The sequence below is a fragment of the Melanerpes formicivorus genome, unplaced genomic scaffold, assembly GCF_026170545.1.
Source record: "Melanerpes formicivorus ecotype bairdi unplaced genomic scaffold, bMelFor1.0.p_v2 SCAF_6, whole genome shotgun sequence".
NCBI classification, from domain to species: Eukaryota; Metazoa; Chordata; class Aves; order Piciformes; family Picidae; genus Melanerpes; species Melanerpes formicivorus.
The window spans coordinates 30,666,289-30,689,637 of record NW_027142358.1 but is presented as its reverse complement, the minus strand read 5'-3'; the positions used below and the strand labels follow the sequence as shown (position 1 = coordinate 30,689,637).

The 23,349-nt window shown below is 49.1% G+C and overlaps 2 protein-coding genes and 1 long non-coding RNA gene across 5 annotated transcripts in view; 1 reads left to right on the top strand and 2 right to left on the bottom strand.

Annotated features, from left to right (window-relative positions):
• Positions 1-771: 771 nt before the first annotated feature.
• On the bottom strand, positions 772-1,994 carry LOC137441630 (uncharacterized). The gene is made up of 3 exons (XR_010987456.1): positions 1,931-1,994; positions 1,431-1,668; positions 772-840 (listed from the first exon to the last, which is right to left on the bottom strand). It is a non-coding gene; the product is annotated as an uncharacterized lncRNA (long non-coding RNA).
• Positions 1,995-3,605: 1,611 nt separating this feature from the next.
• Positions 3,606-11,783, top strand: AIFM2 (AIF family member 2). The gene is made up of 8 exons (XM_068140308.1): positions 3,606-3,855; positions 4,697-4,812; positions 6,171-6,290; positions 6,654-6,746; positions 7,047-7,155; positions 7,950-8,102; positions 9,587-9,787; positions 10,670-11,783. The coding sequence occupies exons 1-8, from the start codon at positions 3,681-3,683 to the stop codon at positions 10,822-10,824; spliced, it is 1,122 nt and encodes a 373-aa protein (XP_067996409.1). The 5' UTR covers positions 3,606-3,680; the 3' UTR covers positions 10,825-11,783.
• A 78-nt stretch (positions 11,784-11,861) lies between these two features.
• MACROH2A2 (macroH2A.2 histone) overlaps positions 11,862-23,349 on the bottom strand; it is a 42,869-nt gene continuing 31,381 nt past the window's right edge. For all 3 annotated transcript variants that reach the window (XM_068140310.1, XM_068140309.1, XM_068140312.1), the window contains exons 5-9: positions 21,147-21,257; positions 17,819-17,918; positions 15,460-15,549; positions 13,170-13,344; positions 11,862-12,281 (exon numbers count right to left, since the gene is read on the bottom strand). In XM_068140310.1, coding sequence (XP_067996411.1) covers positions 12,116-12,281; positions 13,170-13,344; positions 15,460-15,549; positions 17,819-17,918; positions 21,147-21,257 — 642 coding nt within the window. In that variant the 3' untranslated portion in view covers positions 11,862-12,115. The remainder of the gene's footprint in view (positions 12,282-13,169; positions 13,345-15,459; positions 15,550-17,818; positions 17,919-21,146; positions 21,258-23,349) is intronic.

Genomic DNA, 23,349 nt, shown 5'->3' with positions numbered 1-23,349 from the left:
GATGATACTCAGAGGGCTGTCTGCTAGCCCTGGCTAGCGTCAGATGAAGCCTGATGAGGGAGGATGCAGCTATGGGTACATAGCCACACTGCCTGCGCAGCGTCTCGGAGCTGCAGAGGTGGGGCAGGAGCATCCTGCCAACCCCTTTCCCCACATCTCTCACTTTCTTCTGGATCCCTGCCATCCTGCAGGGAGCCTGTAATGAGCCAGGGCAAGCTGATTGCTGCCCCCAGCCTCCCCACCTGTCTCTGACACACAGATCACCGGCAGAAGACAAAAACCCTCTCTGAAGCTGAGCAGCTCTTAGTGCAGCTGCCTGTTTGCAGCCGGATGGAGAAATATCATCCAAACAACACATTTGCCAACACTCAGCATGCACCTGCGTGCAGAAAGCTGCCTCTGACCACAGTTTTGAGCACTCAGAATTTCTCCCCATTTGCCTGGAGTTGGTTGTGAGGTTTCACAAAGGCTCCTTTTACCCTCCCGTTTGCTTTGGGCACTCTTTTTGGCCACTAGCCCTGCCTTGCTTGTTGATGCATCTCCAACTCACCAGCCCAGAAGTTTTCTACTCTTTTCCAATTTAAAGGTGACTCTGATCTTCTGGGGTACAGCCAGATTTACCCTTGCCTGGGAGCAATGTCGTGGAGGACTGTCCTCACCACTGACTTTGTTTTGGTCTGAAGGCAAGCAGAGGACAACCAAACCCACTGCCTGGAATGCTTTGCCTTGGAGGCAGAGTGAAGATATTTACCTTGTCAGCGGTAGAGTTAGGGCAGGGGGACAAAAAGGATCTTCTTCTTTTCAGCAGGTCTGGGGCAAATATATCTGAAGGGAAAACCCCTGTGTCATAGGGGAAGAGAGGGGAGTACTCTTAAAGAACCATGGAATCATTTCAGTTGGAAAACACCTCTGAGATCATCAAGTCCAACTTTCAACCTAAGACCACCGTGGTCATTAAACCACGTCCTAAAGTGCCACGTATGCGTGTCTCTGGAGCACTGCCAGGAAGGCTGATGACTCCACCACCTCCCTGGGCAGTCTGTTTCAATGCCTGACCACTCTTTCAGGAAACAAATTGTTCCTATTTTCTCCCAGCAGTGTGTATGTGCTGTAAAATATATGCAAACACCTGGCATGAGAAGGTGAAAAGTGCCTCCATAAAAGCCAGGGCTGGGCACTGTCGAGGGTTGAGGGTCACAGGCACAAAGGGGAAGGGGGAGAGGGCAGAAGCACACGGGAAGTGGCAGTTCATCCTCAGCCTCCCCATCTTCTAGCACTACACTTTGGATCCAGTTTTGCTCCTCTTGAGGCAGGAGTCTAAATCAGGTTTTGATTGCTGAGTCCATCCAGGTAGAAATGGAAGTGGGATTGGTTTGCACACACACACACACCCACCTCCCCCCCCCCCCCAGTTTTTGCACTGAATTAACCTTTCCCAAAGCCAGACATAGCCAGGCTATTCCAGCAGCCTTCTCACAGATCTGTGCTTGTGTAGGTATCCGGAGAGAGGCCAGGGAGCAGACCTGGAGCACTGTGACCCTGGAGATACTTCCCAGCCTCTGGATATTTGCAGCTCCTAGATTTCCTGGCCAGAATGTGTGTCCCTGTGTTTGGTAGCTCTGGAGGATTTATCTTCCAGGGATTCATCCGAATTATTTTTCCCAGGTCCTGTGTAGCAAAAAGCACAAACCAGCCATTAGCTGATTTCAGCTGAAGCTGTGGGCTTGCCTGGCAAGGACCTTCCTCCACTCCTAACTTTCCTGATGGCTGTTCCAGCCCTCTTTTCTCAGCGGTGTCCGGTGCCACGCACAGGACTTGGACACCCATGTCCCACGTCCCCACAGCTGAATCGGCTGCACCCTCTGCTGGCAACGCTGAGTTCAGGCTCTGCTTTGCCTGGAAAAGAGGCAAATCCCTTCCTGTCTCTTACCCACAAAGCTGGAGGGACTTCTCCTTGGGACCCTGCTGGAAAGGGGGTGCAGCATCAGACTGGTGTTCACTGCAGGAGGAATGAGGACCAGAGGGAACCTTCAAGCCATGATGGGAAGGGGAGCATGGAGGCAGCTCTGCCACCTCACAAGGCCACAGTGTGCACAGGAGCTATATTTATCCACATGGCCAGCAGCTATATTTATCTGGAATGCCACAGGAGCCAAAAGTCTTTGGGCTCCATTCCGTGCTGCAGAACACCACGATCTGGATGTCCTTTTTACTGTAAACCTCCTTCTCTGCTACATGCTCCCCTTATCCAAGGCCCTTCAGTACTTTTTCAGCCTTTCCCTGCTTCTCCTTACATCCCACCATCTCCACGAGGGTGACGCTGGGCTCATCTTCCCACCATCCCTGTCATACAGCCCCCTCCGAGCTCCTGTTCCTCCTGCCACTCAGCGAGAACATCTTCATTTCTCTCTTGGTGACAGGAGCAGACCATCCTTTGGCCGTGCTCTTCACTCAGGCTGCAGTCTTGGCCACTTTGTGGATTTCCCAGTGAGCCCCTCGGAGCCACAAGCCACTGAGGGCTGTGAAACATGAACTCCTGCAGCTAGGGCAGGAGAAAGGTACGCCTCTGCTGATAGCTATCCCTGCAAAGGGGGCATTGAACCAACATGTGGTTAGCCAACATGCACAGCTGAAAAAGGAGAAGAGAGAGCCCAAAACCAAACCAAAACATCTCTCTCTCTCTGTTTTCTTTCTTTTTTTCATTTAGATGTTGCATTCCTTACTCCCTTCCTTCCTTCCTCCCTCCCTTCCTTCCTTCCTTCCTCCCTCCCTTCCTCCCTTCCTTTTCTTTCTTTCATTCAGATGAGCTCACAACTCTTACATCATAGAATGGTTTGGTTTGGAAGCGACCTTGAAGATCATTCAGTTTCACAGAATCACCAAGGCTGGAAGAGAACTCAAAGATCATCAAGTCCAACCTGTCACCACAGACCTCATGGCTAAACCATGGCACCAAGTGCCACATCCAATCCCCTCTTGATCATCTCCAGGGACGGTGACTCCACCACCTCCCTGGGCAGCCTATTCCAGTGGCAACCCTCCTGACAGAGGCAAGCACATTTTCCACTAGACCGGGCTGCTCAAAGCCCTTCCAACCTGACTTCCAGAGATGGGGTGTCCACAGCCTCTCTAGACAGCCTGTTCCACCCTCACAGCAAAGAATTTCTTCCTAATACCCAGTCTAAACCCGCCCTCTTTGAGTCGTGATGCTGAGGTTTGGCAGGGCTGATTGCACGTCCTCAGCATTAGCAGATCCCCTTCTCTGACACACCATCCCTCCCTGCAGGCAGGCTGCAGCTGCCACCCCTGAGCCAGGCGGCTCAGCCAGAGCAGGTGCCCTGGTCTCCGTGTGTGCCCTTAAACACACCCGTTGGTCGGTAAGATCCTTACAGGCCCGTTCCCATGCGGAGCATGCGTGTGGGGGTGTGTAAGGGAGCCGAAAGACTCTCTGCTTGCGACCTTGGCGCTCACCTGGGCAGAGCCTGCCCCACTGCCCTCCCTGCCCGTGACAGCCGAGGTCTGCAGGCTGCGGGCAGCCCTGGAGCAAGCCAGCTCCGCCCTGCCGCAGCTTGTCGGGGCGGCAGCCGCGGCTCCTCCCGCCGCGGCCAGAGGCGGGCAGCGAGCCGGGGGCGGGCGGCTGCCGCGGGTCCTCTTCCTGCTCCTTAGGGGTGCCGGCCACCATGGGCTCCCGCCTGTCCCTGGATGGCTCCGTGCGGGTGGTGGTGGTCGGCGGTGGCTTCGGAGGCATAGCGGCCGCCAGCCTGCTCAAATCCTGGGGCATCCCGTTCGTGTTGGTGGACATGAAGGATGCTTTCCATCACAACGTGGCTGCCCTTCGTGCCGCCGTGGAGAGCGGTAAGGGCTTCACCCGTTCCCACGCCTCCTTCCCCTGCGTGGAGACCCCACTGGCGGAGGGCAGGAGCTCGGCGGCGCTCGGGGAGTAGCGAGGGACGGGGAACTGAGAGTGCCTCCTCCGCCGCAGCAGTGGTGAAGGACTTGGTGTTTTCCATCTGGAAAACAAATCCTTGGCTCAGGGAAGGACCCACAGACCATCTGTGTTAAGCTAATTGCGTGCCCACTGGGAAAAACTGAGCAAAAACTACTCAGATGGTGGGGGATTGTTGGTGGTTTTGGGTTGGATTTTTTTACTTCAAGAGTTTAGAGGGTGACTAAGCAGCAGATGAAGGGAGTGGTTCAGTGTTTTTCTGTATCTGGCACTTGGACTACCAGCTCTGGATGAAAAAATTCAGTGGGCGAGCTGCTCACTCTTGCCCGGGATCTCACGTGGGAGACTAGGCTAACCTGGGGAAAAAATCACACGTTCAAAGCTGGAAACAAGCATCAAAAGAATGTTAGAAGCTTGGCTTGACAAAATGCCTCTGACATCCTGGCTAAAATGCTCTGGACCACAGTGGAGCACTTACAGGCAAACCAGTAGAGGAGATTCTGTATGGGGAGCAAAGAGAAGCAATCCAGCAGTGAGGGTGTCACCTGGCCTCCAAGGAGCTGCTCTTGTCACCAAATCCTAGGCAGAGGTTCTGAAGCTCATTGCTGGGCAGAGATAAGGCAGAGCAAAGGCCCAGCCTGTGATCCCAGGTACATACATCCCAGGTACTCATCTGAGCAGGGCTAGTGGGAGGGGAGAAGGGAAGAAGGGTGATGAAGATCCTGTTCCTGATGTCTGCTCTTACCACAGGCTTTGCCAAGAAGACATTCATCTCCTATTCTGTTACCTTTGGGGACAGCTTCCGACAAGGCAAGGTGGTTGGTGTAGACCCTGAGAGGCAACAAGTTTTGCTGAGTGATGGTGAGGTAGGTGGTGTAATAAATCTCAGGGAGTTACTTGGCTGCCTCATGAGCTCACCTGCTAGAGAGTCAGCCTTCGGCAGGGTGCGTCGTGAATCTCTCCTCCTTCAGCTATGCCGTGGATGTGAGAACACAGTACTGCAAATCTAGGCTATGCTGGCTCTGACTGGTGAGGCCTGGTTGGAGAAGTGACTTGGAATTTAGGTTTGGAGTCCTCTGGGGGCGGGGAAAGAGTGAGATGAGAAGGGCCACAAGGGCACTTAGAGAAAATGTGCTTCTGAGCAGGAAGAGGAATGTCAACTCTCATCTGCCAGAGGAGGGGCGGGGGGGTTGTGCAGGACTGAGCAAAACAAACTGGACCTTTGCTCTCACGTTGGAGGAGAGCTGGAAATGCTGCTCAGTTGTGGCACACACCCCCGCGTTTCCGACAGCGTGGGTCAGCTGAGCACGCCGCCCATGACTGATCCACTACCCGGGGCTGAGAGTTCACAGCCACAACGGGGCTCCCTTCTGAGGTAGCCCTTCAACTTGCCTGAAATGCCTGACCCCAAACAAGCCACCACTCAATGGCTTGGGGAAGCCACTGACCGCTTTCCTCTAGGTTTCTGCCATATGTGGCCAGATATACAAATGCTCATGCTAATACTGTCCTGTAACTCTTAAAAGGTAGAGAAGAATGAAACCATCTGCCTCTACAGAGGGCTGCCCCAGTGAGAAGCAGGCTGCCAGCCCTCTCCTCTACAACCAAGACACAGTGAGGGGAAAGACTGGAGCATTTTGTGGTCCTGAAGAACTTGGTGTCAGAGATTGTCTTTCCCTGCAGGCACTGATTGTGGCTGTTTAGCTGTGTTGGGCTGCATTAAACACTGCGCCCCATCTAGTGCTCAGATGAGCTTTTGTTCTTAGAGCTGTATTTAGAGCTCAACAGTTAACCCTGGAGCTCAGATCCTTACCTAACTGCAGGAAGAAACAGGGGCAGCTGCTCTGGTACCTTTTCAATCCAAGCATCTCATCCCTGTTCAGAAAAGGGTAAAGGAGAGAAGTCTTCAGAGCCAGCTGTGACAGTAGTTTCAGTATTTGGCATAACTATAAGCTTATGGTAATTTCTTTGAAGCTCTTAGCTCTCCTGAAAAATAGTGCTTCTCCCAAACCCAAGGAAGGCAATTGGTGCCACCTGAACAAGGTTTAGTCCCAAAGTGTCTCTGACAGTAGCTAGAACTTTCTGAGTTATCAGCAGGGGCTGCTGGAGGTGGGATGAGTGAAGAGTACCTAGGAGGTACTCCGAGTACCTAGGAGGCAACTACTGTGTTCTAGGCTCTGTTGTTAAGAGGTCTAACATCCTGTTTCACCTTCTGTCATCCTAGGAGCTTCACTACTCCCACCTTATTCTTGCAACAGGCAGCAATGGGCCATTCCCTGGGAAGTTCAATGAAGTCATTGACATGGAAAGTGCCATCCAGACCTATGAAGACATGGTTAAGGAGGTGAGGAATCAGTTTGTTTCCTAAGAAGCTTGCCTGCCTTTGTTCCACCTCCCTGTCCCAGACACCACTATGGGTACCTGGAGTCATCTAAGAACAAGAAGCCATGATGCCTGCAGAGATCAGCTGGGACAAAGAACATGCCCCAGCTGTTTGCACAAGGGGAAGCCTGAAAGACTCAACAGTGTAACAGTGCACACCCAAAGACCAGAGGGATTCTTGTGTTTCCACTTGACCAGCTAGGTGGTGTATTGCTGTTGGGCCAGGGCTGTATCTCAGGAAGGTCTGTTCCCAGAGTGGCTGAAGGTGTCTGACTTCCTGCATGTAACAGTTCTCTTGTAACTTGAGTTTCTCCTTTTCTTCAAGATTGAGAAATCAGAGCGCATCCTGGTAGTGGGAGGTGGTGCTGCTGGGGTCGAGATGGCTGCAGAGATCAAAACAGAGTACCCAGCCAAAGAGGTAGTAGCCTATTCGTTACAATTATCTTCATCCTTGTTTCTGAGAGTGTTCTCCTGTGATGGTCCTGCTGGAAGTAGCTGAGATGACTGCAGATCAGGAGTTTCTGTGCAATGGCAGCCTTCACCCCCACTGCCTCCGCTTTGGAGAGCACCCTTCAGCCTGTCACCAGCAATTATTGCTACTGGATGCCTTTCGCTGGCTCACTCTCATGCACGCATTCAGTGGGGCAGAAGGAATCTAGCTTAGAGCTGATCCTGCCTGGCACACAGCAAATCCTGTTGGCTGTTTTGTCCCCAACAGGTCACCCTGATTCACTCAAAAGTTGCACTGGCTGACGCGGAGCTGCTCGATAGCGTCCGTCAGGAGGTGAAAGAGATTCTCCTCAGAAAAGGAGTGCTCCTCTTACTAGGTATGCACTTAACGAGGCCTCTGAAGAGCTTGTGGCAGTTTGTGGTGTTCTTAAAGGCATTAGCCTCAGAGTTACAGACCTCTAGAAGCTAGAAAGGTCCAGGAGGTGTACTGGAAAGTGTGATCTTTGCATTTCATAACCACAAGTCCTGCATCCCTATGAATTTGGCTGCAAAGTTACTTTCTCCTCTTTTCCTTCCCTCTCTCCTCCTGGGAAGGATGAGCAGATTCTTATCTCCTTAGCAGGAGCGTAAGGTTTAGCTGACCTTGGCAATGTTGCCAATTAGGCCTGGAGCAGCTTAACTGGGGCCTGGAGTTGCCAAGCTGAATTTTGTGCTGCATCACAAATGGAGTGGTAGTAGGAAGGGTGGAGAGCCTTGGTAGGGAGGGGAGCACGGAAGCCTGGGTTTTCTTGGCCTGGTCTAGAGGGAGGTTTGTGTGAAGCTTGGGGCTTAATGAGCTTCTGTGTTAAGCCCAAACTATGGATTTCTTTGTATTTTATATGCTTTGTAGCACTGCACCTTGTAAGTAGCCTTTCCCTGTAAACTTTCCAGTGCTATCCAATCCATCTGTGTGAGAGGAGCAACAGAGCAACCTGTCCGCTCATTAAACCACAACACAGCTAGACTCTGAAGTTCTCTAAGCTGCCCCTCCTCTAGTCAAAGCATCTTCTGCTGTTCTCTTTCCAATTAAGCATGGCTGCCTTTGAGTTCCTGTTTCTGTAGATACATCTGGGCTAGCTGGAGACAGCAGCCTAGTAAAGGTCTTGCCGCTCAGGGCTCTCTGTCACTACAGGTGAAAAGGTCGACAGCGTGGAGAGCCTCACGCCCAACCGGTTCCAGAAGGACACCGTAGTAAGGACAGAAAAGGGCACAGAGGTGGTTGTAGACATGGTGGTCTTGTGCACAGGGATAAAGATTAACTCTTCAGCATATGCCACTGCATTTGGTAAGTGAACGACCACTGGCTGGGGAGAAGCCACACAGTTCCTCAGTGTCTCGCACTTGAGTACCCTGGGGTTTGGAATCAACCTTACACAACCTGCAGTGGTTACTGTGTGACACAGCAAAAGCTCTAATATCACATTAAATATTTAACTGTGAAATGGGACTCTTGGAAACTTACAGACCATAGATTTAAGTGGCTAACATTCTTCTCCAGCTCCTTCTGCTGATACCCCCAAGGAACAAGAACAGGCTCAGCACATTCAGCATCAGTGTCACAGGGTGTTTGGCCAATGAGTTATCTAATGTTCCATCTTCAGCCTGAATCCTCTTCTAGCTCAATTTCAGTTATGGAACTACAGATATGGAGCAGTGTGACCATGAGACAGTCTCTTTCCCAGGGTGTCTACACTAGTTCTTATTAATGTTTCTTGATGAGGTCTGATTGACAAGCTGGAGGGAGGGGATGCCATCCAGAGTGACCTGGGGAGGCTTGAAAGGTGGGCTCAAGCCAACCTCATGAAGTTCAACAGGGCCAAGTGCAAGGTCCTACAGCTGGGTCAGGGCAATCCCAAGCACAAATACAGGCTGGGTGAGGAATAGCTTGAGAGCAGTCTGGAGGAGAAGGACTTGGGGGTGTCAGTTGGTGACAAACTCACCATGAGCCAGCAATGGTCACTGGTAGACCAATCCTTCAGCAGCTGTGTGCTGGGCTGCATCAAAAGCAGTGAGAGCAGCAGGGGAGGGCATTCTGCCCCTCTGCTCTGGCAAGACGCCACCTGGAGTACTGTATCCAGTTCTGGTGTCCCCAGCATAAGAGGGATATGGGTCCAGAGGAGGGCCACAAAGATGATTGGAGAGCTGGAAAACCTACTCTATAGGGACAGGCTGGGAGAGTTGGGACTGTTAAACCTGGAGAAAAGAAGGGGGCTCAGGGAGCCCTTATAGCAGCCTTCCAGTACTTGAAGGAGGTCACAAGAAAGCCTGGAAAGGACTTTTTACAAGGGCTTGTAGTGATAGGAGTGGGGGCAATGGACTGACGCTGGAGGAGGGCAGCTTAAGACTGGATAGTAGGAAGAAATTCTTTACAGTGAGGGTAAAGAGACATAGGAGCAGGTTGCCCAGGGAGGCTGTGGATGCCTCCTCCCTGGAGTTGTTCAAGGCCAGGTTGGATGAGGCATTGAGTGACCTGGTCTAGTTGAGAGGTGTCCCTGCCCATGGAACTAGATGATCTTTAAGGTCCCTTCCAACCTAAACCATTCTATGAATCTACTGAAATAGTAGAGGATGATGCACTGCATGAGACTGCAGTAATTAACTACAGCAAGGCAAAGAGCATCCCTTCCCTGACACGTAGAAAAGAGGGTGACAAAATCCTCCTCGCTCTGTGTCAGTGACACGTTTGACATCATCACCAAGGTTTTGGGGCCTCAGGCCACAACAGGCAATGCAAAGCTCCTTCTGAAAACTTGCTGTTTGTCAAAACAGGGGACAAGATGGCGAGGAATGGTGCTTTGAAAGTTAACAAGCACCTCCAGCTGGAAGGCTACGAGAACATCTATGTCATTGGGGACTGTGCGGACGTGAAGGAACCAAAGATGGCCTACCATGCTGGGCTCCATGCCAACGTTGTGGTGACAAATATCTACAACAGCCTGGCAAATAAGTGCCTTAAAACCTATGAACCAGGTAAGGTAAACTCCTACCACCCAGCCTTAGCCATTGGGCTGCTTTTTTGTACATGTATAGATCAGAACTTGTATGGGACACCGATTAGAGGTTTAGGAACTCACAGCTGAGGCCGACTATATAAGCTTAAACCTCAAGCTTCATCTTAATTCTTGGCAGAGACATTGTAGATGCTAATTACCTGTGTGATGCTATGGATGCAATGTGTACTTTCTACACTGTCTTCCTGATCTGCTCTCCATACTGCTTCCCTGTTCTTTAAATTGCTTACTGTCCAGTTGAATCTTAGGAATAAGGACAGGACTTCACTTTCTCCCTGCTTTGGCAGGAGGGTTTAACTCGGTGATCTTCAGAGGTCCCTTCCAACCCCTACCATTCTGTGAAACACAAACTGAACACTCTAATCTCAAAAACTTAGCTAGGTGATGGGTCCCTTTGAGAAACAGCTGATGTGAATACTTACCATCACTGTGCTGCAAGCTGTTCCACATGGATGGAGGACATCTGGGCAGCAGTCTGGTTTTTAAAGGCTGCCTCACCTAGTTACATTTCTTTCTACTTCAGTGTTGTTGCTTACCTCTTGCACTCCCCTCTGGGGCAGAGAGAATGATTCTATAGCATGCACACAGACAGCCCAATCCTTCAGCAATCCCATTTCTGCAAGAGGTAGAGCAGATGGTAGAAAGGAGTTGCGAGTGGCTCTCCTTGGACCTGCTTCTGTCCTGGTCAGGCAGCACATGGGTCCTGTGCTTAGCAGTACATGGGGGTAGGAGGGGAGGGCTGAGAAGGGAGGGTTTGGAGGAAGTGCAACACCTACCAGTAGCAGGGTCTGATACTTAGCTCTGAAGCTGCTTAACATCAACCTCTTCATCTTCTTTCCAGGGTCACTCACATTCCTGCTCTCAATGGGCAGGAATGACGGCGTAGGCCAGCTGAATGGTTACTACGTGGGACGCCTCTTGGTGACCATGGCAAAGAGCCGGGACCTCTTTGTTTACAAGAGCTGGAAGACCATGGGGCAGAGAATGCCCTCTTAAGAGGGCATCAGTACCAAACCAGCAAGGCATACAGCAACTGGAAGAGGGTGAGGGTGCACTTTTCTTGCTTGGACAGACTGCGACTGTCTCCTGCAGCACTGCCTAAAGCCACCTGTCAGCGTGTGCACTAAAGTCATGCCCTGCTTCACTCTAAAAGGGAAGAAGACACTCTCCCAGTGAAGTGCACAGCAGCTGTCATGATAAAAGGCAGGGAAGGAATGTTTGAGTTCCCTGCTGAGGTAGCTCGGAGCAAGAAACTCTGTTTACCTTGATAACCTTAACAGTAAATATTGCCCTTTTCCAAATCCCTGCGGTCTGTTTGTTATGTGGCTTTTGCCCTGGTTTTCCCTACTCTGCTAGAAAGTACCTGCCTCTTCCAGATCTGGAATTTGCTCTGCAGAGTGCAGGCAGAGTGGCTCACAGCGTTACCTCGGTAGGGAAAGCCTGCCTGAAGCCTTCACGAGGCTGTGGTAATCCTGGAACTCCAGAGAACGCAATGCAGCTTTGTGCCAACATCTCCACAGCAGCTTCAATTATGTCACCTCTAGCACTATACTTCAGCCAGAAGAGCTGGTTAGTTGTGTGCTAAGTATGAGATACCAAGCTCTTAATTACAGATGCTGCTGGTTTGGTTTTTAGTCCCTTCTCTCTTTTTTTTTTTCCCCCCCCTTTAGGTAAGAAATTCCCAGAGCAAAAGTTGTTGGTTTATAACAATAACCACACTTGACACATCTTTTTCTTTTTTTCTTACAAAACAAACAAAATCACCATGAAATATTCTCAGTAATTACAGGGATTATTGTGAGTTAAAAGCAGAACAGAAGCTCTTCATGCATCACTTGTAAAACCCTTTTCCTCTCTCACTGTGGGCTGGAGGCAGATGTTTACCCTCTACCCTCAAGAGAGGGGTAGAGGGAGCAGAACGTTTTTAAGAGCTGTCTTTCAAGTGTGTGTGTGTGTGTGTGAAAAATTCATCACTACAAATCTAAAATGAGGTTACTCCTTCAAAACTCCTAAACTAAAGGAACAAGGGACACTAAACAAACTCCTGCAAAAGAGATGGCAACTCAAGTGCTTAGGGTGAGATAAATGGCTAGAGGATGCTGACAGCATGAAGAAATCGGGACTAAACCCCTCTCATCTCTAGGCACAGCTCTTCATCAAGTCACGACACATCACACTACTACCACTCCCCCCTTCTCATCACATTGAAAAAATAAAACCCACCTCTAATGTTTTTTTAATGCTACTCAAGTTTGTTGAAAAATAAAGTTTCATTTGGCTGCCGTTGCTACTTGGCGTCTAGCTTGGCCATTTCTTGCACGTAGATGCCGATGCTTTCACTGTCGAAGAGCAGGAAGTAAATGTTCTTCAAGGAGGAAGAGCTGCTGCCATCAAAATGGGTGGAAATAGCTCTTAGAGTCACCTGGGCTGCTGTCTGTTTTGGGAAGCAGTTCCTAGGTGGTAGAGGAAGGAAACAAGTGTCAGTCACCTGTGTCAGCATTCTGCCCATGTGGCGCTGAAAGGAACAAGCCACAGCAGCGTCGCAATGTGCAAATCCCAGACGCCAAGCCCAAGGTTTGGGTAGCAATATTCATCTGCTGCTGCAATAGCCTCCTTGGCACAGACTCCTTTCACAGTTACAGAATGTCAGGGCTTGGAAGGGACCTCGAAAGATCATCCAGTCCAACCCCGCCCTGCCAGAGCAGGATCACCTAGAGCAGGTCACACAGGAACACATCCATCCAGGTGGGTTTTGAATGTCTCCAAAGAAGGAAACTCTACAACCTCTCTGGGCAGCCTGTTCCAGAGTTCTGTGACCCTCCCAACCTCTAACATTCTGTGATTTTGTGTGACCAATCTGTTTAGTATATATACTCTTGGGCTGATTTAAGTGAATACCCCACATTTGCCTAGCTCAGGCTGTGTCAGCTGTTACTTACCTTCACTATTACACTGCTATAATCTTATTAGCATGAATGAGGTTTTAATAAGCTTCACCACAACAAAATGAAGGCACATAAAAGCTGAGGTGGTGTAGGCCCATCCTAGGAGAATGGAAATTGCTGCAAAGTAATAAAAAGCACAGCAAGCCCACTCTGCTCTCCTGTGGGTTAGCTAATTTCTCTCTAGAAGACCTTTCTGCCTGTTCCACACAAACACTGCACTTCATGCCCCTTTAATCTGGAGAAGCATGGTGTCAGATAGAACTGACTGGAAGCAGGGTCAGCCCCTTTTGTGCCATGGAGCAGAGGGTACCTCTCTATCACATCAGCAGTTCTCTGACAGCTAATTACACCAGTGGATACCAAATAAATGAACCTCTCATGCAAGAAGAGCTTTACCTGCCACTGGGAAACGGGGGGAAAGCCACAGACTTCAACTTCTTGTCTTCTGCAGCTGTTAAGCAGTTCTTTATAGTCTCTTCAAGCTGCTCTTCACACTTGTCTGAGCCCCACTGTGGGATGTGACAGTGGATGACAAACTTTGCTGCTAGGCCGCTAGACTGAGTAAGTGCAGCTAACAACAAACGAAAACACTGCATTTAGTTTTGGACAGAAACCACCCTGCAACAACCTCTCAACCCAATGCACAGTCTTAATTACATCACCTCTCCAAAGAAATACATCAGCAAATAAAAGTATGCCCCACATGGCTCACTTGCAATCAGAATCTGACTGTCTCCTCATTACTTCTGTGATCATTATTTCTTCAGAGACCGAAAAAAAAGCCAACCACCAACCCCCAGCCTCATTTGGTTAGCACACAGCCATTCCATAACAGTTTATAGCTTTCTCATTCAGTGTGGCCTCTGGATGGGTTTTTATGCAAAGTATAAACCCCTCAAAACTGAACACAGGGTCATTAATCCTCCAACAGACATTTCTGCAGTGCTATCACAACCTCATCTGAATGCTCTGCACAAATAACCCTGCATCATCATTACAGCTCTGGAGTGTGAGAGAGTAACAGACCCACTTCACAGCTGGGTGATTTCAGACAATGACATGATGAAAAGCAAATATGTTTGTTGAAAGTCTCCATCAGCTGTGTCCAATTAGAAAACTCACATGAATTTTGCAGAAAGCCTCGTATTTCTCCAGGACCTGCAGAGCCCACAGCATGGCATCAGTTAAAGACCCCCAAATTAGCTGTGCAATTAATGCCCAAGGATGAAAAAATCTGTCTTTGTTCTCTTGTCCACCCCCCCATAAAGGAATTCTGTCTAATGCTTCACTGTGCCACTTCGTTTCAACCAGGAGGCATGTCAGGCCTTTGACCATAGGGAGCAAATTCATAGATTCACAGAATGGTTTGGGTTGGAATGGACCTTGAAGATCATCTAGTTCCAGCCCCTCTTCCATGGGCAGGGACACCTTCCACTAAACCAGGTTGCTTAAGGCCTCATCCAACCTGGCTTTGAACACCACTAGGGAGGGGACATTCACAACCTCCCTGGGCAACCTGTTCCTCACCACCCTCACTGTCAAGTTTCTTTCTAATCACCAGTCTAAATTGACTGAAAGCACCACAGGTAACCTGTGAGCAGCACTTGAATTCAAGCCCATAAAGCTGCAGCTCAAGTGTTTGCTGCAGACCTCCAGTGGTTACCAGCCATTTGTTATTGCTTGCCTCAAAATCAGTAGAAGGGGCAATTTCAAACACAGCAACACAACACAGGGCTTGAGAGCAAACATCCTGTTAAATCACAGAATTCTCAGGGTTGGAAGGGACCTTAAGAATCATCTAATTCCAAGCCCCCTGCCATGGGCAGGGACACCTCACATTACAGCAGGTTGCTCACAGCCACATTCAGATTGGCCTTAAAAACCTACAGGGATGTGGCTTCTACCACCTCCATGGGCAACCTGTGCCAGTCTCTCACCACCCTCATGGTGAAGAGCTTCTTCCTAACATCTAAATCTCCCCTTCTCTAGCTTGGATCCATACCCCCCAGTCCTATCACTCCCTGACACCCTCAAAAGTCCCTCCCCAGCTTTCTTGTAGCCCCCTTCAGATGCCAGAAGGCCAAAATTAGGTCTCCTCAGAGCCTTCTCTTCTCCAGACCAAACAGCTCCAACTCTCTCAGTCTGTCTCCATAGCAGAGGAGCTCCAGCCCTCTGACCATCTTTGTGGCTTTTCTCTTAAACTGAGATTATCTTCTTTCCTGGGACTTGCTTAACAGCCTAAGAGGAGTCTGTTTTCTCGTTAGGCAGTGATTCCAACAGAGCCAAACAGTCTACTGTGATGTTAGGGCACAGATTTTTGAATCAATGCAAAAGTGAAGCAAAGTCTCTTGTACAAAAAGGTGACACAGCCCCTTGGACATAAGTGACAGCACAAGTTTTCTTTAACTTTTGGATTCACACAGCCAGAAATTGCCCCAGACAAATGAATCAGCCCTCTGTAACTTATGGTGACACCTTGAAGCCCAAAGGCAGTGCCCTCAGGTATCTTCTTGTTCCTTTTTTGTAGGCACTCCACATTCAGCAGCAGCTTTGCAGAAGAAACAGAAGCATTCACATCACAGAAGCAATGGTACATCTATAACCAAGAACAGAGCAGACCTCCCAGAGAAAACAACATATGAAGTGAGTTGCTGCCAAAAGAGAGCCCAGTTGTTGTTTTTTTTACCTTCAGCCACTTCCAAAGGTCCTTGAGATTTGCGAAGCTCTTTCACTGTTTCTAAAAACTCCTTCCCTCCAGCTTTTTCCAAAGCCTTGCCTGCAAGGACACACAGCAAAAGGCCTTGGCTTTGAGGGATCATTGTGAAGAAACAACTCTACATTATTTAAAAGAACACTGTACACCTATTAGCCTGTTTCCCTCTATCAGCAACAGACAAGGTTTATGCTTACTGCTCAGTACAGTTGTGTTGTAGGTTAGGGATTAACTGTCCTACCATACAGATAAATTCCGCCAGAGGACTAGGTAGTCCTAAGGGGAGGACACAGGATAGTATCATAGTATCAGTCAGGGTTGGAAGAGACCACAAGGATCATCTAGTTCCAACGCCCCCGCCAGGGGCAGGGACACCCCACACTAGATCAGCCTGGCCAGAGCCTCAGCCAGCCTGGGCTTAAACACCTCCAGGGACAGGGCCCCAACCACCTCCCTGGACAACCCATTCCAGGGCTTCACCACTCTCATGGTGAAGAATCTCCTCCCCACCTCCAGCTTCATTCCATTCCTCCTAGTCCTATCACTACCTGAGATCCTGAGAAGTCCCTCCCCAGCCTTCTTGTAGGCCCCCTTCAGATACTGGAAGGCCACAATTAGTGATTTGATTTTCCCTTCCACATCCTGCATCTCCCTATATAAGGAGCAGGTCTTGCAGCCATCTCTCTCCCTCTGGCCTCTCTGCTCCAGGCATGTGGCTGCTGCTATCACTTTCAGCTGTGTGTATCCCTTGGTATTTGGTTTACTTTTGTAAATAGTATTTCTATTTAACCTCCAGTTCTGTGCCAGTGTTTTTATTTACTCCTTTGGGGTATAGAATCATAGAATCAATAAGGTTGGAAAAGACCTCAAAGATCATCAAGTCCAACCTCTCACCCAACACCTCATGACTGCTAAACCATGGCACCAAGTGCCACATCCAATCCCCTCTTGAACACCTCCAGGGATGGTGACTCCACCACCTCCCTGGGCAGCACATTCCAATGGCTATCGACTCTCTCTGAGAAGAATTTTCTCCTCACCTCCAGCCTAAACTTCCCCTGGTGCAGCTTGAGACTGTGTCCCCTTGTTCTGGTGCTGGGTGCCTGGGAGAAGAGACCAACCCCCACCTGGCTACAACTTCCCTTCAGGTAGTTGTAGAGAGCAAGAAGGTCTCCCCTGAGCCTCCTCTTCTCCAGGCTAAGCAACCCCAGCTCCCTCAGCCTCTCCTCACAGGGCTGTGTTCAAGGCCTCTCCCCAGCCTTGTTGCCCTTCTCTGGACACCTTCAAGAGTCTCAATGTCCTTCTTAAACTGAGGGGCCCAGAACTGGACACAGGACTCAAGGTGTAGCCTAACCAATGCAGAGTCCAGGGGCACAATGACCTCCCTGCTCCTGCTGGCCACACTGTTCCTGATGCAGGCCAGGATACCATTGGCCTTCTTGGCCACCTGGGCACACTTCTGGCTCATGTTCAGCCTACTATCAACCAGTACCCCCAGGCTCTTTTCTGTTTGGCAGCTTTCCAGCCACTCTGACCCCAGCCTGTAGCACTGTATGGGATTGTTGAGCCAAAGTGCAGCACCCAGCACTTGGACTTGTTGAATGCCATCCTGTTGGATTCTGCCCATCTGTCCAGCCTGTCAGGGGGGTACAATCATCCTGTCCTCAGACCAGAGCTGTTTCAGCTCAAACCACTACAAGTTTACTTACTAGTTCTGAACCCCCCTGTATGTTATCCCTGGAAATCAACATAATTCTCTAGATGAATTCTGTCTTCACCCTGCCCCATGGCTAAAGTGGTGAAGATAGGATTTTCAGGAGTCAGATTTTCAGCCTTCAGAAATCAACTCAACATACAAACCCTGCTACTCTCAGAAGCCAGCCCAGCAGGGATGCCAGTGAAGAGTTTCCATACATCCACAGCAGCAGTAACAATATTTCACCTGAGCAGCAGAAGGCTTTGTATATGAGTGTGTAAAATCCTACAGTGAGAAGCACAATTAGGAGTGTTTACTAATACAGATCTTTTTTGGTCAGAGGCAAATGGAAAGACAATCCACTGCAGACCACAATAATGACCATCTGCATCTTTGCTGCTCAGGTGCTTCAACAAATTATCTGTGGTTTGATTGTCATAAAATACCATTACAACAAGATAAATGAGTGATTAGCCTGCTGTACCTAGTCTGAGCCAGCCTGGTTTTCAGAAGTGCTGACATTTTATGGCTTGGGGAAGATTCAGATGAAATAGGAAAGGATATCAGCAGGCAGCTAGTAGAGCAGCTCCTGTTCCAACTCTAGACCTGTTTGTTTTGCATGTAGCAGAGCCTCACCTATTTCCTCCTTCAGGTCTATTTCAGCAGTTGTGGGGTGAACAATGCCTTCTACTTTCATGGAGCCAATATGGCTGATGTCACTCTGTGTCAGGGAAAGCTGCAAAACAAGAGAGCAAAGAGTAAGTAATTGCAATCTGAGTGTGAAATCATTTTCATACCAGAAAAACTAAAATGAAAGAAGGCTGGATGCAGTCTTTCAGAGATCAGTGTTCAATAGGTGTGATTCTGATACTGAGCCTTCAATCAATTTCTACATCACTCAGAGATCTCAAGCACAACCCCTGTGAGGAGAGGCTGAGGGAGCTGGGATTGTTTAGCCTGCAGAAGAGGAGGCTCAGGGGAGACCTCATTGCTCTCTACAACTACCTGAAAGGAGGTTGTAGCCAGGTAGGGGTTGGTCTCTTCTCCCAGGCAACCAGCACCAGAACAAGAGGACACAGTCTCAAGCTGCACCAGAGGAAGTTTAGGCTCGAGGTGAGGAGAAAGTTCTTCACAGAAAGAGTAATTAATTGGCCATTGGAATGTGCTACCCAGGGAGGTGGTGGAGTCACCATCCCTGGAGGTGTTCAAGAGGGGACTGGATGTGGGACTTGAAGCCATGGTTTAGTCATGAGGTCTTGGCTGACAGGTTGGACTTGATGATCTCTGAGGTCTTTTCCAACCTTATTGATTCTGTGATTCTATGATATGCCCACATCTTAGGAGCCTGCTCCATGGAAGGGCCATGAAAATGAGCAGAGGGCTGAAGCATCTCTCCTAGGAAAACAGGATGAGAGAGATGGGGCTCTTCATTCTGAAGGAAGGCTCAGGGGAGACCTTATAGCAGCCTTCCACTCTTTGAAGGGCACCTGCAGGAGAGCTGGAGAGGGACTTTACACAAGGGCATGGAGTAACAGGAGGAGGGGTAATGGCTTTGAACTGGAAGAAGCTCAGTTTGTATTAGACATGAGAAATTCTTCCCTGTGAGGCTGGTGAGACACTGGAACAGGTTGCCCACAGAAGTTGTGGAGGGTCCAACCCTAGAAACATTCAAAGCAAGGTTGAATGGGGCCTTGAGCAGCCTGGTGTAGTAGGAGGTGTCCCTGCCCATGGCAGAGGCGTTGGAACTAGCTGATCTTTAAGGTCCCTTCCAAACCATTCTATGATTATGCAAAGTTACTGCTAGAAAATTCATGCTCCAGCATCACACTTTGAAGAGAAGAGGCTGACTTTGGAAATGCTTTTGTTTAAAGAGAAGAAACCTAAAATGAAAAATGCTTTTCTCCTGCAGAAACACTTGACCCCCACCCCCAGTAAACAAACTACTGTAAAGGGCTGGACACTATCCTCATCTATAGAGGCTTCATCACCCGAGTTATTGCTCCCCTCTCAGTTCCTGGCATAAGTAAAATAAGAAATGCTTTACCCACCCATACAATGTAGGAACTACCTAAAGCCTGATGTCTTAAGGTGCTCAAAAAAGGCTGCTCCCCAGAGTTCACAGCCTCATCACTTTGAGAAACAGAGGACAGAAACCCCAAAAGGCATTGAAAAGATTTTAGAGGTGCTGACTGTGTGCCCAGCAAGCCTTGTTTCAACCAAGACAGGCTGTAGGGTTAAGTCCTAACCAGAACAACAATCACTGCCCATTTCAGAGAAGAAAGTGAGAAGCTGTACTGATTCTGGGAACCTAAGAGAGGCCTGTACTCTAATAAAGGAGATGGAAGTTTCACCTACCCAGCCAGATTACAGCTTTTAGCAGCCGTTTGGATCCATTACGTGTCTGGCACATTCTAGAGCACTGCTTTAGCAAGAGACCTATTAGGCAGCCTGAGCTCTTCAGTGCTGCCTCATACAACAGGGTACAGCATCAGTGCAGAGGGCTTCCAGCAAGACCATTTTTTCTAGGTGACCTCAATATTTGTAATAATAGAATAGAATAAACCAGGTTGGAAGAGACCTTCAAGATCATCGTGTCCAACCTATCATCCAACACCACCCAACCAACTAAACTATGCAACCAAGCACCCTGTCAAGTCTCCTTGACTGTGTCTCCACAGTTAAATCCATGAGAAAAACTCTACCTTCATTCAAAGGATCTGAAAACTAAGGCAGAGAAAAAAACAAGCCTTTGCCTCTTGGTAAGTACAAGAAAACACAAAGTATGGGACCAACAGCTGGCTGGCCACTAAGAACATGCACTAAGGACAGCTCTGTAATTGTAGCCAGGCAAAGTATCACAGCCTGTGCTGAGATGGAGAAGCAGGCAAGCCCAGCAGCAAGGGAGAGGTGCCACACAGTTTGCTTTCAGACAGAGCACCCAAGCTTCTGGCACAAACTAACATCTGGAAGTTGCTGGGTGATCCTGGGACCTGGCTCAGAAATACTCTTTTATACATAATAAATAGCCTAGAAGATTAAACCTGGGGTGGCAGTGTGCCAGGCACAACACAGCCAAGTCCAAACTAACAAACACAGCTTAGGGCAAGAAATTAATCAGAACAGCTCAGAAGAGAGTTTTGGCCTTAAAGCTGGGACTGCTAAGGGAGAGCATAGAGAAGGTTTTGTACTGGTGTTAGACCAAAAGCATCACAGATTCACAGAATGCCATCAGGTTGGAAGGGACCCTCAAAGGTCATCTCCACTAACACTGCAGTCAGCAAGGACAACGCCAACTACACCAGGTTGCCCCAGGGCCATATTGAGTTTGATCTTGAATGTCTCCAGGGATGGGGCCTCAACCACACCCCTGGGCAGCCTGTTCCAGTATTTCACCACACTCACTGTAGGGAACTTCCTCCAAATGTCCAATCTAAATCCACCCTGCTCCTGTTTCAAATCATTGCTCCTCATTCTATCACCACAGACCCTTCTAAACAGTCCCTCCCCAGCCTTCCTGTAGGTCCCCTTTAGATGCTGAAATGCCACAATAAGGTCTCCCTGCAGCCTCCTGTTTTCCAGGCTGAACAACCACAGCCTGTCTTCATAGGAGAGGTGCTCCAGCCTTCTGATCATCTCTGTGGCCCTCCTCTGAGCCTGCTCCATGTCTTTCTTGTTTGGGGGCCCCAGAGCTGGACACAGTACTCCACGTGAGGTCTCACCAGAGTAAAGCAGAGTGGCAGAATCACCTCTCTTGACCTGCTGGCCATGCTTCTTTTGATGCAGCCCAGGATGCTATTGGCCTGCAACTGCCCATTTCTGTCTCATGTCCAGCTTGTTGTCCACCAGTACCCCCAAGTCCTTTTCTGCAGGGCTGCTCTCAATTTCATCACCCCCCAGCCTGTATTGATTCTGTTTCTGCTAGGCTCCTTTGCTGTGATCCCAACCTGTTACACCTATGTATTACCTTTTGTCCTGGCACAAGGCTCTTGGAGGACAAGATAGTGAAACCATCCCCGGGTCCATCTTCAGATGTCGAATTTGAAGCTCCTTCTTTTTCATTCTCTTTCTGTTTGTTCTGCTTGAAGGGAGGCAAAGAAAAAAATAGATCAGGAACTCTCAAAGGAAAAAATAATCACCATCTACCACTATTCAACAATCACAGAATCACTATGAGTGGATAAGACCTTGAAGATGATCAAGTCCAACCACAGATTTAATCAGTCACTACAAACCTCGTCAGCTCAGATCAATATATTGCTCACAGCCCCAAAGATTATGTAACAACAGAGGTCTTCACTGTTTATGTAATGCTAGAACAGCAGAGGTTCATCTGAGGCACCACATACGTTTGTGGTCACATTAGGAGTCGGGGCACCCACATCCATCTGTAGTTTTACTCACAGTTAAGGTTGTGTTTATGGGTGGGTGTGTACTAGTTTATTTTTGCTGCTACCAAAGCAGAGCTCCCACCAAAGCAAACTTAGTAACTTAGTAACCCAGGCAAATGGTCCAATCTGAAGGAAAAAACAAACATCTTTGCAATCTGAATCCACCCTGACAGGGGCAAGCCATCACACCTCCATGTGAGCAGTCACAATGACAAAGGGAAACAGCTCAGAGCTGAAGCATGAATGCCAAATCCCCTCTGTGGGACACACTCCCTGATGCAACCTAGCTCCAGCATCAAGAAACCTGTTCCTACCAGGGCTGCAGGAGCATGCCTCAACATCTCTAAATCTTTGATTTAAGGTATTGCCAAGAAGTTAACTCCTCCTAGCAAGTCCCAAACTCTGCATGTGCACAGTTCAAAGCAAGGTGGTAGCTGACATCAATACACAGAGGCATCCTATTAAGGAGCCTATTAAGCAACTTTCTTTTGTGTTTAAAAGTTCATTCTGCACATTCTCAGCTATGGAAATGTACTAAAGCTCAGAGGCCTCCAGAAAGATGTGCTCAGCACAAGCTTAAAAAGCTTAGGTTAAAGCTTAATGTCTTTTAATCCTATCCAGAGGAAAATGTTGCAGTGTTTTAAGATGCACACTCCAGAAAGACAAACTGCAAGCAGGGATTAGTGCTGGGCCCCATCCTCTTTAACATCTTTATTGATGATCTGGATGAGGGCATTGAGTCCATCATCAGTAAATTTGCAGATGACACCAAGCTGGGGGCAGGAGTTGATCTGCTGGAGGGTGGAGAGGCTCTGCAGAGAGACCTCGACAGGCTGGACAGATGGGCAGAGTCCAAGGGCAGGAGACTGAACACATCCAAGTGCCAGGTTCTGCACATTGGCCACAACAACCCCATGCAGAGCTACAGGCTGGGGTCAGAGTGGCTGGAGAACAGCCAGGCAGAGAGGGACCTGGGGTTGCTGGTCGACGGTAGGCTGAACATGAGCCTGCAGTGTGCCCAGGTAGTCAGGAGGGCCAATGGCATCCTGGCCTGCATCAAGAACAGTGTGGCCAGCAGGAGCAGGGAGGTCATTCTGCCCCTGTACACTGCACTGGTTAGGCCACACCTCAAGTACTGTGTCCAGTTCTGGGCCCCTCAGTTTAGGAAGGAGGTTGACTTGCTGGAGTGTGTCCAGAGAAGGGCAACAAAGTTAGTGAGGGGCTTGGAACACAGCCCTGTGAGGAGAGGCTGAGGGAGATGGGGTTGCTTAGCCTGGAGGAGACTCAGGGGTGACCTTATTGCTGTCTACAACTACCTGAAGGGAGGTTGTAGACAGGCAGAGGTTGGTCTCTTCTCCCAGGAAAGCAGCACCAGAACAAGACGACACAGTCTCAAGCTGTGCCAGGGGAGGTTCAGGCTGGAGGTCAGGAGGAAGTTTTACACAGAGAGAGTGATTGCCCATTGGAATGGGCTGCCTGGGGAGGTGTTGGAGTCGCCGTCACTGGAGGTGTTCAGGAGGAGACTTGCTGGGGTGCTTGGTGCCATGGGTTAGTTGTTTAGGTGGGTTAGATTGGTTGATGGGTTGAACGTGATGATCTTGAAGGTCTCTTCCAACCTGGTCTATTCTATTCTATTCTAAATGAAACCCTTTTGGATGGTGCCAGAGAATGGGCAACTATAAGGGAAGGTGCAGTGATCACATTCAGATTAATTTACTCTCCCTGCCACTCTTCAATGCCATTAACAGCAGCACACTTAAGAACACATAAACCAAAGAG

Bases quoted from the DNA above. Each gene is read 5' to 3' on its own strand.
- AIFM2 (XM_068140308.1), top strand. From the start codon at position 3,681: ATGGGCTCCCGCCTGTCCCTGGATGGCTCCGTGCGGGTGGTGGTGGTC. The intron at 7,156-7,949 runs GTATGCACTTAA...CTGTCACTACAG, and splicing joins AGGAGTGCTCCTCTTACTAG to GTGAAAAGGTCGACAGCGTG. The intron at 9,788-10,669 runs GTAAGGTAAACT...TCTTCTTTCCAG, and splicing joins CCTTAAAACCTATGAACCAG to GGTCACTCACATTCCTGCTC.